Genomic DNA, 16,816 nt, shown 5'->3' on the forward strand with positions numbered 1-16,816 from the left:
TTCAATCCGAAATGGCGGCTACTGAGCCAACCTTCGGAATCGTACGAGATTTACTAAATGATTATAACCTAAAAAGGTTATATTATGTTTACCACAAAGTTTGTAAGGCACGTCGGAGACTCTATAAAACATATACTATATAAATGATCAGTTTGAAGTACTGAGTCGATATAGCATAGCTTCAGTTCCTCAATTTTTGAGATATCGATCTGAAATTTGGCACATATGTTTTTCTCAACAAGGAACTGCTCATTTATCGGAACGGCCGATATCGGACCAATATAACATATAGCTGCCATACAAGCTGAACGATCGGAGTAAAGTGCGTTTATGAAAAACTTTTTCATTTGACGAGATATCATCAAGAAATTTGGCATGGATTTTTGCCTTAGACAATTATGCAATATCCGAGGAAATTGTTCAGATCGACCTTTTTTCGATTATTTTCCAAATTCTGCACTAGTTTAACCCCTTATAAAAAGTGGGAAATGCATGAGGTGCAAACTTTGTATCTCCCTTAACTTTTCAAAGCTTCTAAGTGTATACTTTCATATAAATATAAATATTGTAAGGATTCTTTAAACCCAAAAAATGTTTTCTGGCTTAAAGTCGTTCACTTCGCCGCCTTCTCGCTGTCTCCAACAGCACTTAAAGCCACATGCGTTCATCTACATATATACAGTCATATGTACATACATATGTACGTTAATATATTTATGTATGCATGCGCTCCACTCATCCGTCAAGGATCATCATACAAATATACATGTGTCAAGTGTTTTCTTTTTGCTTCAACAGTTCGGCCAAATGAAATCAAATCAAATAAATTAAATCCAAGAAAAAATCAGCCTGAAGTGTTTATTATTGTTCTTGTTTTGGCTGTTTACATAAAATTTCAGAATAAAATCAGAACGTGAAATGTGTACACTAACCAACAACAACGCGAACGACAACAACCAATATATAGCCAGACATTTGCTCTCATCAACTCGTTCGTGCACCTTTTGCTGCTCGCCACAAGTTAAGTGCTGCTTCGTATGTTTGTGTTTCGTGCAGCGATTTGACAACTCGTCGTCTTCAACTGCTAGTGTTTGAAGAGTAAAGTTTTTTTTCCTGCCGCCCGTCTGTGTTGCTCCAGTCAATATTTTTTTTTACTCCCTCTTTATTTCACTTGATTGTGTCTAGCATTATGTTCATTGCGCTCTAGCGCTTCCTTTAAGCGTCTCATTTTAGTGTTGTAAAACTCATTTTGTTATATATTGTTGTTGTTATTTGCTCTATTATTTTCGTTCTTCTTTTATTTTTTTTTAAATCACAAATGATTGTGGTTCGTTGACAGATTATTTCCTTTTGGAATTTTAACTAGATCCGGTAAATAAATATTATGTAACGTTTGTATTATTTTCGCTAAGTTCTAGACCTTAAAACATGTAAAAGCCGTTAAAATTTGGTTACCCCTCTTTAATTTGATTTTATATTTGTTAACATATTTATTCGGTTCGTTGATAGAATGTTTTTAGGTGAGTTCTAAAACGGTAACTTAAGTCCTTGAATAACTACCAAAAAAATATGTTGCGAAATTGTACGATTTTGTTGAGAGTTTGGACCACAATATTTGTATACAATTTTTGTATTTAGAAACAGCCAATAGTGTCGGTAACAAACCCTGACCACCTGGTATCCGATATTTTTAGCATATTAACTTTTTTCTTTGATTGTCTCCACATAAATTAAAATTTTCAACTAAAAAAAATTGCCTCCAGACCTTCCGTTTGCCCTTATCCGCCTGCGTTCTAGCCCACGATCTTCATATTTACGTACCTTGTGGGTGCTCGTAAAGCGTTCATAAACAATTGATACGTATACAGCACGGCCCGTCTGGGCCAGAGAAGAACCTAAAAGGTTCATTGAACTTATTGCTTAGGCAAGATGAAACCTTGATCGTAAGAGACCTAACTCCATTCTTTGTTGTCCAAGTTGGTTTAACTTTTTATTTTGCCGCAAGGATGACACATTTTCTGCTGGTTCGAGACATACAACTGCACGACAAAGTCTTTTGACATCGAAAATTTGACTCAGGGCTCAAGGTGAATAAAAAGTAATGACATTGTGGTTTTTGTTATCTAATTTTGACATTAGTGAGGCGACGAACTATGTGTCCTTGTTTGGCAAACTCACTCTTGATGTATTTTAAAGGAGTTGTACAATAAAGACCGTTCAGCGCTCTTTTATGTGCCCGCTCCTCTTTCATTTGATATGTGTGGAAGTCTACTTTAGCAGCAGTGAGAACTCTTACTTCTAAAGCCATCACTATCATTGAACATAAGCCTTACCTTGCCATCTCTGACTGACTTGTAGGTAAACGTGTCTTTATCCGCAGGTTCCGCAATCATGGTTAACAGGCCAATAATATTACTTACGTTATCCACAAAAATTAGTTTCGGTTTTGGTGCTGTACGGACAGGCACATCAGTAGACGTTTCCATATTATTAACATTGTGTGGTGGAGAAGTTTCAGCCAGCAATGCGTAGCGATTGGAGCTACTATTTGATTGAGAAGTGGAATTGTCCGAAATTGTTTTTGCTTTTTGACGCATTTTCCTCTGTTTTTCTGATGAATCAGTGTCAGAATTTTCTATATCTGAGTTCATTGCGACTCTTCTTAACTTGCTGACAAAGTCTTACTATTGTTTGCTCATAGTAAAAGTAAAGTTCAACCAATTTTTACCATATGTTCAACCAACGTTCTGCTCTGTTCTGTTGCTTATTATATCTGACAGCGATTTTCGATTTTTTTTTTTTTTATGATACGCTATTTTGCATTTTAGGTGACGATATGTAGATTTTAGTTTGTGATAAACTTTCTTCGTTTTCAGTTGTGATTTTGGAGTTTTGATTTGGTTTGAGATGAGTGTGATAGCACTTAAAAAACTCTTTCTAAAAATTTTAGCGTTAAAACGGGAAGATAAATCGGAATATTTATTTTTAATGCAGGAATAAAGCATTTTTGTTCGAAAAAATAATAAATCTTAAAAGTTTTATGAAAAGAGTTGGCGATCTGGACTAAAGATTTCGAATCTAATAGCGATGGAAAAGAATACCTGATTTTTTCATATTTTCATCATAACTTTGGAAAGGAAAAGAAAATCAAATTAATACATACTTATTATGGTAAAGTAATAGGATGACATTTTCTGATAAAAACTCGCATCCAATGTATGTACCATGTAGACACTCTTGCTAACCGATAAACGTACCAAAAATCTCCACATTGAAGACAGGATAAAAAAACGTTCAGAAATTGGCGTACAACAGATTTAATTAAGTCCCTTTCGGCTGTCAACTTTTTGTCACTTGATCTGCCGATAAATACAAATATATTGAAATATGAAATCTATTCATCAACAGATGAGTTGTAAAGATAACCGCTTGCTGCCGCATAGTCGCCTAAATGAGCGCCATTAAGCGAAGCTGTTATGCCACAAAGGCAGTAAATGGTGCTTTGTTAAGCGTTAATACACTCCAAGCCAGTTGGAATTATGAAATCCGTCTTTTGGATTTGTGAGTATATGAGTATGTGTGTGTGTGTTGCTTATATGTGTGGCTACTGTGCAGTTATGGGCGAAGCGTGAAGGAAAATAGCGCGAAAGGCAGCAAAACCTAGCGCGCTAATAGGAAAGAGTCTCGATCGCCATGCTTAACCGCAACACGAAGAAATGACAAATGTAGTCATAAAGTCAGTAGCAATTACCGTCAAATCCAGCGCTGCTGAATGAGCTGCACGCACCGTTGTGTAGTGTCTCTTTTGCATAGAAAAACTGTTGCTGCAACCTGCTGTTACTTTGCCATGCGGATTAGGACAGTTAAGCCTTTGATGTTTGTGCGCAGGCGCGCACAGCAGGTCACTTCACTTGTTCTAGGTGCGCATTCACACTTGTATAGTTATATGTGTGTGGTGTTTAGTGCCGGTGGTTTGCTGTGTGTGAACGATCGGTCATCACACAAGACTAATGACTGTGGTTGGGCGAGCAAAATTTCGGAAAATTCTGCAAATTTTGTTTGTGTTGCAATTTTACTTTGTGTTGTTTGTGTGTGTGTGCTTGCTTCATTTTTCATTGAATTTTTTGTTTAAAAGTACCGTTAGCATGCGCGCTGCTACTGGCGAAAAATATGTGCAGCGTGACTCGACGTTTTTTTTTCCTATGCACTTTTTTTTGTCTATCTCATAATGGTGTGAGCGCATAGAAAACCGTGCTTCAAAGGCGGCGCCTCTTTTTGTGCCACAGCATGCTGATTTGGCTTTCGCAATTGCTTTTTTGTATTTTTTTCATGTAATTTTTGCTACTTTTGTGCATAAATTGCTTATTAATTATTATCGCTACCGCATTGCTGGCGCATGCGCAGTTACCAAACCATTAACCAGGCACATTTGCTAAATGACAAAAACTACTACATACTTGCATAGTACTTGCAAATGCATATGTGTGTATGTATGTGTGTACAAGCAACCACAAAAAAAAAATCCGCAAAAAAGCACAGCAAATAATTAATATTTTTTACGCAACAATTTGCTTAAATTTCATTTACCACTTCCTCTTACACTTTTTTCCAACACCTTTAAAGCTGCCACAGACTTCCCTCAACACATAGCAACGCATTTAGCAGCTTATCCCCAAGTATTTAATGCACAATTTAGCAGTTGCTCCACTGCGCATGCGCATGCGCACTCACTTGATGGCTGCTAATTACCCGCATACCAAGCGCCTAGCGAACGCAAATCACATTTTCGCACACACACCACACCACACACCGTGCCAAAGCTCGCTTGCTTTATGCCCCCTCCATAGAGTGGCTGTCGCAGGGCGCATGCGCAACACTAATACAATTGCTGCGCTCGCTGCTGGTCAATCACATCGCTCAAACGCGCCACTGCCAGCTGCTAAGCATCCTTACCGGCCGCCCTGCCGCTCAGCGCTCGCCACAGCGGTGTCTTCGCTGGTGTAAAGTTGGTGCTTAGCCTGTAATTAAATGTCAATTTGGCTGCTGTGACTGCTGTGACTGCTTAACTGCGCTTATGTTTGTTGCTGTTGTTATTATTATTAATGTTGTTGTTTTTGTTGTTATTATTGATGTTGTTGTTGTCGCGCTGCCTGTGATTTTTGCAAAAAACTGTCGGCGTCCACTTGGGCGATTTCACACCGCATTGCGCACAATATGATTTAATGAAGCGCTTTATTGCATTCAAACTGCGCTTTTTCCATTTCATTTTTCATTAATTTCTTATTTTCATTATTTTTTCTGGGTTTTTTTTCGCCACTCAGTCACTCAAGCTTCATGTGTCGGCGCTGTTTTGTGCTTTTTCTAGAGTTTCGGTAAATTAAATATGACAATAACATGTGACTTTTTTACAAACATGCATACATACATATGTACATAGCTACATGCATACAGTTATGCAAACTGTATGTTAAAACAACAAAAAAAGCAATCATACAAACATATATGTATGCATATCTACACCGTTTTGATTGCACTTTGCATATCTTTTTGCTAGCTTAGTGTTAGCAAGTGAATAATTAATCTTTATTGTCGCTCAAATAAATCTAAGCGCGCTTTGAGAAATTAAGTTTTGAGAAATTTCGCCTTTGCTGTAAAACTGCGTCTAAGCGTTTGATTAATATCGTACAATAAATAAAATGTGATAAAGCAATTTTGCAAATTCACACTGTAAATTCACTTAAGTGATTCTCGAAATTACTGCATCGTGTAAATGTGATTTTTTGTGAAATCATTAGGGGTGACCTTTTCATACAATTAAAACACGCATTTTATATAAAAATCAATTTTCATAATTTTTTTTAGCTCAACTTTTTAAGATAAAATAAAAACAAACCGCTACATTAACATTAGGGTTTACCAAGACGGACTCGGATTTTTAGGGGTGACCGTTTTCAAATATTTATAATACGCCTTTCATATAAAATTAATTTTCAAAATGTTTTTAGCTCAGCTTTTTAAACCAAAGTATAAAACCATTAAATTGACATTAGGGTTTACCTAAACGGACTCGAATTTTTATTCGTGTAGTGACTGTCAATTCGGCAGCTTTTCTTAAAATCACTTCGGAAGTTAGCCTTTTTAAAACAAAATAAAAAAAAACCCTTACATAAACATTAGGGTGTACCGAAATGAAGTCGGATTTTTAGGGATGACCTTTTTCATACATTTAAAGTACGCATTTCACATAAAATCAATTTTCATAATTTTTTTAGCTCAACTTTTTTAAGAAAAAAATAAAAAAAAACGTTACATTAACATTAGGGTATATCGAAACGGACTCAGATTTTTATTCGTACAACATAATCCTTATATGAGGGGTGGGCGTAGTTGTCACCTGATTTAACTATTCTTACAGTATATAGAGTATTCCTATAAAGACTTACTTTCAAAAAGTTTGGTTGAAATAGCTATAGCCACAAACCACTATAGCTATTTCAAACAAACTTTCGGAAAGTCAGTCTATGCTCATTAAACCTATAAGAGGTCGTGGTTACGCCCGCATTTTATAAAATTTCTGCCCACAGATGTACCGAAAGTTCCTCTAAACTTTTGAAATTATGCAACGAAGTTCAATTGCTTAACCAAACCAGATCCTGATCGGTCCATTGCATTGTAAAACAAAAAAACACATTTCCGTACGAAAAATTATCTCCAAGTTGATAAATTAAGTTTGAAATGTATGAGAGCGCCAATTATCAGAACTTCAAGTTTTTTCCTAGATGTATGTACATATGAAATCGAGAAGCAAATGTTTAGAAAAATAAACAGGATTATAATAAAACTTTCGCTAATTGGAAAAACTGAGAAACCATAATAAATATATCCTCAACTAAAATGCCAAACAACGTATCTTAAAAAAACGAAATTAAGTTTTTTAATGCTTACAATGCACTACATCATATTATATATAAGTAGCATAAAATTTTCAGCTTCTGTTGAGAGATATGTACATACATATAACCAATATATTGGGTAGTCGAGAAAGTCTTTTCGTATTTTTCAATAGATGTCGTTGCAGTCGTATATCTGCAGTGCGACCAATCACATTGTGTCATACCACATAGTGTTGGAAAGGTGAGCTTTTTGAGCTCATTTAGCAAAACAATGTTTCGTCGGTTCGGGAAATTTCGAAAATAAGTTACAGCTGCTCAAATAATGTCTCTAGCGGAAAAATGGCAAAGAGTGGTCGACAAAAATGGTACATAATTGATTATTAATTGAAGTTTGATTAGAAATACGAAAAGACTTTTTCGACTACCCAATATTACCGAAAAAAATTTAAACTAGGCAAATTAAATGTACTACCCTAATGTTTGTATGGTTTAAATGTAAATTTATTGAAATAACTTATTATTTTTTTATTTTAATTTTTCATTTTCTTAATATCTTAGCGAAAGCGCACAATGTCAGTTAGGTTCCAAATCAACGACCTGTCATTGATGATGCACTCAAATATTTTATCTTAATTATTATAAATTAGTTATTAGTTAATTAAGGGGAAGGGCAACGCGTTAATAAATTGCTAATTACAACAGTGCGCACCTAAAGTATTCGTACAACAATGTTTGTATGGAAATAAATTTTAATGAATTAAATGAGTTATAACCACTTGCAAATCAGAAAAGAAAAGTTTTTTTGTTTTTTCTTTGATGAAACATTTGATTAAATAAATAAATGAAAATAATATACTTTAACAGAATTTAATGTAGGTTAATTATTGCGATATGTTTTGAAAACTTTTGGATTTCCTTGCTCCCGCAGCCTTTTCCCAGTCCTCGAAACACTTTTCATAAGCACTTTTTGGGCTGGTCTTCAGCTCCTTCAGCGAATTTCGGTTTATCTACGATCGACTGAAAACGGGTTCCACGCAGCAGCAATTTCAGTTTGGAGAACATGAAAAAGCACTTTTTTAACTGGTCTTCACTCTTTTTGAAAATTTCAGTTTATCGGAACGAGTCGAGCACGAACGCATTTCATACCCAAAATGTCCACGAAATTAATTCGAACGGTCTCGCGATAGATGTCGAGCTATCATTCTAACACTTGCCTGACGATTTTAAGCATCATATCCCTCACTTTTTAATATTTGCATCAGTTGAAGAGGTCGAAGATCGTCCATAACGAGGCATGTCTTTGACGGTCTCTCGATCGTCTTTGAAGGCTCTGTACCACTCGTAGGCTTGTGTTTGAAATGTTTTTTTTTATTTATTTAAAATCAATGTTAAAACCAGAATTAGACCTGATTAAGTTAATAAAAACTATTTTAAGGTTCTCAGCGGGAGAAGTAGACTAAACCAAACACGCTTGCTAGAAGCGCTTTAAGCAAGACTTGAATCACAACATTATTTATCAAACGTTGATAACCTTGAAAGTCAACCAACTTCTCCATATAAGTGTGTACAAATTTTCAAATTGAAATCAAATATTGTAATGCCAATATTCCATCACAACTCTAAATATACACACGGTCGCCTGCCCGCGTGGGCGTTAATGACAAATTGCGCGCGAATAATTACATAAATAAATAGAACAGCTGCCAGTTAAGCTTTCGAAAGTAGCGCCAAAGTGCAAGTGTTGTTGTTGTAGTGGCATGCAATGCAATAATATTCGAAAATTTCAAAGCTGCGTGTGAACCGCAAAGCGGTAGCGCATGTAAATACAACAACAACGAGAAGAAATATTAACAATATTTTATAGTTGTATGTCTAACGTATGCATATGTGTGGTTGTGTATGTATATTTGGTGTGTGTATGGATATGTGTTATGTGTTTGTAGAATATTTGTGCTTACAACAATCACAGCTTCCGTAGCGAGCGAGTCTATTTGATGTCAACAACAAACACCAGTAGTTTGAATGGTGACAATAAAAACAGTCAACCATTGCATTAAGTCACACACACAAATACACCGGCACATGTACATATGTATAATAGTTGGTGTTACGTACAAATATAATCACGCAAACGCAAACATATTAACTATAGGTGTACTTATATATACATATATATATGTGTGTGTGTGCTTGTCTTACCTGTGCCTACAAACACCTATTCAACTTTTTTTTTCCAAATATGCTGCCCTCACTTGTGGTTTTCAGCGGCTCACATGCATGTAAATTATTATGTGTGTGTGTGTGTGAGTGTACCGGCACTAAGCCGTTTACGTTTACATAGTACATTTTCCGACAGTCGGTTGTTTATTTTGCCGCTTTACTCACTACTTACACTTGGCATGCTCGCATCCGACTGGAAATTTCTAAGCTGTCCTTACCGTGGCAAGTAAGCAAGCGCATGCACGCACACATACAAAGAAAATGGTCTCAAGCATATACATATTTATATAAGTACATATGTACAATAATGCATATATATGTATATCTCACCTGTATACATCCATGTATACATGTGTTGGTGCGCATTTATGTTTCGCTGGTCCAGCCTTCCTTGCTGGCATCATCATCCGCAGCAGCAGCAGCACGCCGCTCACCGCTCCTCACTCACCGCCGCCGCCGCTTCGGACATCATTCCGTGCGCATCACTGCACCGTTGCGCATTCTCAATTTGTCAGTTAGTCAGTTAGCCAGTCGGTTTTGCAGCGCTGCAACAAGTCGTGTTTCAGTCTGTAAGTCAAGTCGATCGCTTAGTTGTTTGCGCATTCTGTCAGACACATATCGTGAATCGGTTTTTATTTTGCCATAGCATATTCTTGAGATTTTTCTCTGCTTTTTGGTGTCTGATCGCCGTTTCAAGATACGCGCGCCGAAATACAAATCGCTACAATTGATTTTATCGCGCTTACAAAATAAGAACATTTAAGCCGTGATTGACAGTTCGGTGTGCGCGCGTTGGACAGACGCACCAAAAGTGATTTAAGAACGCATTGCTATATACATACATAAATAAAACATATAAAATTATAAAAGCTATAATAGAGTACAAAAAAAAACATAAAAAGTGTACCAAAAAATATTTGTAAAATATCGTGTGACTAAAAGCTCAATTTCGACGTTAAAATTTATCGCATGCTTTGAAAGTATGCATTTTGGTGCTGCCCAGCAATAAGTGACAACTAAATTATTAATTAAGGTGTGCAATTTTAATGACTTTATTTGTTGTTGTATATTTTATATATTTTACTTTTGATTGATTTGGAAAATATTGCTGCCATGCGTTGAGAAAATAATATATCATGATATTTTATAACACAGTTTGAAGCTAAGCTAATTGCTGGAAAATTCAGTTATTTTTTTGAAATTTATGTAGAAACGCTAAAGAATTGATATTCCTTTTCTGCAAAATTGAATATCCAAAAATACAAAAAAAAATTAAATAATATTTTTATTAAGTCGAGTCACCTGAATCATAACAATTTGTGTAATTTGTGTTTACTTATAATTTTTATTGACTAAATAAATAATTTTTTTGCATAAAAAATCAATTAGTTAAATATTGTAAAATAGTTTTCGAAAGTACGAGTATACTTTGACGCCTAAAATACAAAATAACGTAACATCACTTCTCATAAATTTAGAGGCGAGGAAAAACTGTGTAATAGAAACCACTCATATTCAAAGAAAATGTGAATTTTGGTTATAAAATAGTTATATATTGGTTACCACATCATATAAAATGGTTATATAATAGTTATATATTGGTTATATCCGACAGCGGAAGCTGAAAACTTCAACCTACATATATGTACATATGTAACATGCTATATTGAGTCGTAAGCAATAGAAAACTCTATTTCGATTTTTTTGATGATACGTTGTTTTGTATATTATGTGGCTGTACACTAAAATATTTGTTTTACTCTTCTAAAAATCGTTGAAATAGGTTGAAATGCCAAGCATCCGACTTTTTATTGTATTTTTTCGGATTTCTGAACACCAATTAATCTACAATTATATATTTTCGAACTAATCTACAAATATTTATAACTATTTTCAAATGGCTTTAATTAAGTTCCAACAAAAATAATACACTTTTGAAAGAACATATAACTATTACACCCTTCACAAATGCAATAAGAACTTGATTCCGATCGTTAAGTTTGTATGACAGTTATTTGCTATAGTGGTCCGATATCGGCGTTGCCAACAAATTAGTAGTCTCTTGGAGAGAAAACGACGTGTGCAAAATATCAGATCAATATATCTGAGAGACAAGTACGCTTATATAATTTGTTGATCATTTGTATATACTTATTTCAACTTGTTGGAATGAAGTCCATTCAAAATTGTCTCACGGATAAAACTCTATTTACTATAATTTCAATAGATATAAATAACATTACATAACAAATACAAACTTAACGACAGTTTCTAAGACCTCCGAATTGTATAGTACAAATTAAGGGCTGATCCATTTAAAGGTACCCTATATTTTTTTAAACAAAAAACACAGAACTTCAAACTTAATGGGGAATGTTTATTATCATACGATTTTCTTATTTTTTAAAGATTATCTGTTTCAAATGTTGGCCGCGGCTCAGATGGTCCATCCGTTGAGTCCAATTTTCGATGACTCGTTCAAACATTTCGACTTGACACTGGCGAATGACACGCGTGATGATTTGCTCTAAGACCTGAATCGAAGCGGCATTGTCTACATAGAAAAAGTTTAACAGTGTGATATCACACGGTGGCCAAACGACCGGACCAGAACGATAAATTATCTGCTCATCGAAGTGTTTTCGTTTATCATGGCGTGATAACGGTAGCCATTGACTACTACGTTCTCATTGGCAACATTTTTAAAGAAATATGCACCGTTGATTCCACCGGCCATCAAACCACACCAAACCGTTGTTTTTTCTGGATGAACTCACAGCTCTTTAATCTCTTCAGGTTGCTTTAGTCTCAAATGCGGCAATTTTGCCAGTTTACACGCCCATTGAGCCAGAAATGCATCTCCTCGCTAAACATAATTTCACTCGAAAACGTCGGATCTTTTTGGAACTTTTCAAGAACCCATAAAGCTAAACGATGTCGATTGGGAAGGTAGATCAGATTCAGTTCTTGCACAAGCTTTTTTTTTTGTATGCTTTCAATTTAAGATCTCGACGTTCAAGTCGTTCCATACGTCAGTCCGAGTTGATGCGAACGGCGCCGAATCAAGAGTCGATCTTCGTGGACACTCTCCTTTACGGTGGACGTGGTCTATTCAGTCGAATATTATCCAATAATGAATGCTGGGTTTAAAGATGGGTGATGGTGTTGCGAATAGTACACTCAGTAGACCGATTCTGTTGACCATAAATTGAGCGAAGCGTTCTTTACAGAAAGTGAATTTTCGATATAAAATTGAACGATTTGTAAACGTTGTTCAGTTATGAGAAAGTCTTACTATAATATGATGAAATGCCAAACAATACTGAATAAAATACCATGACAGCTTGGCACGACTCACGCGAGATCTGTCAAAAAAAAAGACTCTTGGAAAAGCACTTCTACTAGGATCACACGTTATTATATACAAAAGGGAGTTTAATTAAAATCATTATTTTTCTAAGCCTGAGGGAGGTCATTCGTGCTGTAATTAATGACATATGTACATATTCTTACAAAAGTCGTGTCACTAAGAACCAATTTCCATATTGATCGACTAACTTTCTTGAATGATAGAATAAGGTACGCAATTCTCTTATTAAACTCGCCTCGTATGAGCTTGTACGGGTATAAAAAAGGGTTAATTTTCCAAGTTGTTCTTTATACATTAGATTTGTCGATCTTCTATAAGTTTACCAAATTGATCTGAAAGGACTATCATTAGCAGCAATAGGCGATTTATTACGTAATGTTATGAGAATGCTAATCCAACTGCAGATCTTCAACTTTTACAATAAAAAAATGTAGGAAAAACTTATTGCCTACGAATTATTAACGAATTTGAACAATACGGAAGCATGAATTAGGAACGAAATACGTAACCGACATAAGAAGTAGCCAAAAGAACAAGCAAATGCTATGAGTCAAATAGTCCATTACATACTATATATTATGAGTATATATAATATGAACATATGCGTATATATTTGTGGTTATACCAGCTTGCTCACAGCAAAAGAAATGAGAAAAACCCCTTTTGTTAACCAAAAAAATGCTGCTGATTTACGAAATCCACGCCGACACCCCCGGCGCGCACTTGTCACTTTTTACAACGAAATCGAAAAAGCGCCTTCAATTTCTGCCACGATCATTTCAATTTAATTTCGATCGATCTTGAGCCGCGCGATCCGTCAATGGCCGCCGGTGTGAACGTGCAGTCTTTCTTTGGCAACGTGCAGCTGGATACTTTTTGTGGCGGCGAAGCGCGCTAAGCATCGATCAACGATCGGCGATCGCCGGCGATCAGATAGATACATTGTTCGCAATTCAATTGTTTTTTTTTTCAACTTTTTTTAGATTTATTTTTTCTTAATTTTTTTTTATTATTTTTTTAATTTTTTTTTTATTTTTTTTATATTTTTTATTTTTTTATTATGAATGTGTTTATGTGCTGCCACATTCATGAGAATGAAATTTGAATTTCGCGCTTTTGGAATGTGTTAGTTCTCGACTTGTTGTTGTATTCTTATGTACGTTTGTTTTTGTTGCGTTAAAAACCCAACATTGCGCATGCGCACGTTTTTGCCACCGATTTACTTCTTTTTCTTTAATTTCATTGAATTTATTCTTTGGGATTATAGTTATGTATGGGTGTATGTATGTATATAAGCATACACATTTACATATATACCTATTTACACTTACATATGTATGTACATGCCAACTGCCAGCCTGTTGGTATTAGTTGTTGTTGCGTATTTTGGTTTGTTGCGGTGTGTCTGTGGGCGCTTTGGTGTGATTATAAATGCCTGCATTCAACAGCGCACACATACTTACAAACATATAAGCTGGAATATGCTGTGTTGAACATTTCAAAAATTTTTATGATTGATCGCTTATTTATGGATCGTCAAATGCAGCGAAAATTCGGCCTGCTCCGCTGGTTTTCAAACCCTTTTCGAGTGTTTATTTCATTTCCATTTTATTGAATCCCACGAAAAATTCTTGCAACAACAACACTCCGCTCTCGCACCTTGTTAAAACATCATCGATTACGGTAATGTTGAAATATGCATTTTGTTGCGCTCAAAATTAACAAATTAATCACCGCAACGTGGGCAAATTGACAGAAAAAATGTTGATGAGCATACATACACACATACAGATACACAATTGAATGACTCTAATTACAAACCACTTTGCAGCAATGAAGTCTGCTCAAACTGCAATTAAATATACATATATTCTCTTTATATATTTCTCATTTTTCACGAAATTAATTTTAATTTTCCCCTCTTTCATCCTTCCAGGGTCGCATGTCCCTCAGTCGTGGCGTTTCGATGGAGCAACGTTTACAGGATATTGCCAGTTTCTTCAATCCGATATCGAGCATGGGCGTAGTCGGCGGCGTCTCCGATATGCCACCCTATCCTCACTATCCCACACATCCATATTCGTATCAGGGTGCCGCTGGCATACCAGCACCACCGCAACACGCTCAATATCCACCGCCACCACCGCCGCACCATCACAGCCACCATGCCATGTTGCATGCCAACGCCTCTTTGGGTGATATTTGCCCCACGCAGCCGCATTATGGCCATAATTTGGGTTCAGCCGTCACTTCTAGCATGCATTTGACCAACTCCAGCCATGAGGCTGACGCCGGTGCAGCTGCATCAGCCGGCGCTGCGGGCGGCAATGTGGGCGCCTACAAAATGGAACACGACATGATGTACTACACTGTGAGTGGGCAAATGACATATACTTTAAATATTTTCTCAAATACTTTTTTTACATTTTTTTCACAGAACTCTTCTTCGGATATGAATCACACCACTGAAGGATTTATTAACTCAATTTTAAATGATGAGGATTTGCATTTGATGGACATGAATGACAGTGAGTACAAAATTTTATTTAGTTAATTTTTTTCATACATTTTGTAAGTAGGATTTTTTGTAATATTTTTGTTTATTGAGTGAAAGCTCTAGAAGCTCTGAAGCTTAGGTTATGCTTAAACTAACGTTCCTAAAACTCGCTTATACTTAGGAATTTATTTTTTGGCAATTTAAAGTTGAAGTATTTTTGTTTCTGAGTGAAAGCTCTAAAGCTCCAGTTACATCTATAACTAACCGTTTCAAAAAATCTCTTAAAATACTTACGAATTCATTTCTTGGCAATTTAAATTTGAAATAGTTTTGTTTTTGAAAGCTGTGAAAGCTCAAAAGTTTCAATTATACTTAAAGTTAATCTTTTAAAGATTCTTATGTTTAGAATTTATTTCTTGACAATTTAAATTGTAAATAATTTTGTTTATCAATGAAATATGTAAAAGCTCTAAAGCAATTGAAGACTGAATACCTATAACTAACCGCTCCAAAAGCTCTCTTATACTTACGAATGTATTTTTTGGCAATTAGATGTGAAATAATTTTGTTTATCAATGAAAGCCCTAAAAGCTCTAATGCTTCGGTTATACCTAAAGTAACCGCTACAAAAACTGTCTTATATTTACGAATTTATTTTTTGGCAATTTAAATTATAAATAATTTTGTTTATCAATGAAAGCTGTAAGAGCTCTAAAGCTTTGGCTATGCGTAAAGTAACCGTAACCGTTCCAAAAACTCTCTTATATTTAGAATTTATTTTTTGAGAATTTAAATATGAAATAATTTAGTTGTTGAATGAAAGCTCTAAAAGCTCTACAGGCTCGGTTCATTTTTACTAACTTAAAAAAATATATATAATATTATAGTTAAATACTTATTTTTGGGAAATTTAAAGAGCTTTATTCTTTTTTAAAGTCAGCATCTAGAAATGTTTCTCCCGATATATTTGTATAGGCCAAGAAGTTCAACTTTCGTCATAAGTGTACTTAGTCTATTATTTTTTGTATAAAGTATTATGCTTAAGCATTACAAAATCCCATATAACAAATTTTATTAGTAAAAATTTTGAAAATATTTATTTATATATAAATGAAAGCTTCTGTTATACATAGACCAAAAGTTGCAGAAACAGTTGAAAAATAAATGAGATAAACTAAGCAGAAGTAGTACTCGGAAATGAAGAAAAAATGTCTTACCATAGAGTGCGATAATGGTCCGTTCCTTCGACAGTCGGGTCTACGTAACCGGAGTGGACCCGGATTTTTATCCGGCCAAGGACTGTCAACTCGGCATAATTCTGCCACTTCAACAACAACAACATAAACTAAGTAAAAATATTATTTTCAAATTAAAAACAAAACAACTTTCTCAGACTCGAAAATTTTTGCAGAAAAGCTGCATTTATTTTATAAGGAACGAAATTGCAACCAAATCAAAGAAAATATACGTTATGGTGGTATCATTTGTGATATTTACCTTCTTGTATATGCGATGTGGTAAAAACTCTAGGTCATTCTTTCGGTTATAACACTAATCAGTTTACTAAAACCATCTCTAGCAACTTTATTTGATATTTTCCAGTCGAAATTTTATCACTTACTGCTTAACTTAGAGATACTACATTTATATGCCTTGAACTTGTTCAAACTCATATATGATCCTTCATAGTAAAATATATATATGAAATATAGAGACTTTATAAAACTTTGAGCATACATTTTTTCCATTTTCGATGAAAGTAAAAGCTTAAAATTCTTCATTTTGTTTGTTTGCACATTTTACTGTGACTGCGCCTATGGGTATGCTTCGCAGTTT

At 35.1% G+C, this 16,816-nt stretch overlaps 1 protein-coding gene and 1 long non-coding RNA gene across 12 annotated transcripts in view; one reads left to right on the forward strand and one right to left on the reverse strand.

Annotated features, from left to right (window-relative positions):
- Positions 1 to 16,816, forward strand: part of LOC105231882 (segmentation protein cap'n'collar) — a 138,749-nt gene that overhangs the window by 100,316 nt on the left and 21,617 nt on the right. For all 11 annotated transcript variants that reach the window (XM_049448238.1, XM_049448237.1, XM_049448239.1 and 8 more), the window contains 2 exons: positions 14,420 to 14,854; positions 14,921 to 15,011. In XM_049448238.1, the coding sequence (XP_049304195.1) occupies positions 14,420 to 14,854; positions 14,921 to 15,011 (526 nt within the window). The remainder of the gene's footprint in view (positions 1 to 14,419; positions 14,855 to 14,920; positions 15,012 to 16,816) is intronic.
- LOC125776427 (uncharacterized) overlaps positions 1 to 16,816 on the reverse strand; it is a 140,888-nt gene that overhangs the window by 85,305 nt on the left and 38,767 nt on the right. The window lies entirely within an intron of this gene.

The sequence above is a fragment of the Bactrocera dorsalis genome, chromosome 2 (genome assembly GCF_023373825.1).
Source record: "Bactrocera dorsalis isolate Fly_Bdor chromosome 2, ASM2337382v1, whole genome shotgun sequence".
NCBI classification, from domain to species: Eukaryota; Metazoa; Arthropoda; class Insecta; order Diptera; family Tephritidae; genus Bactrocera; species Bactrocera dorsalis.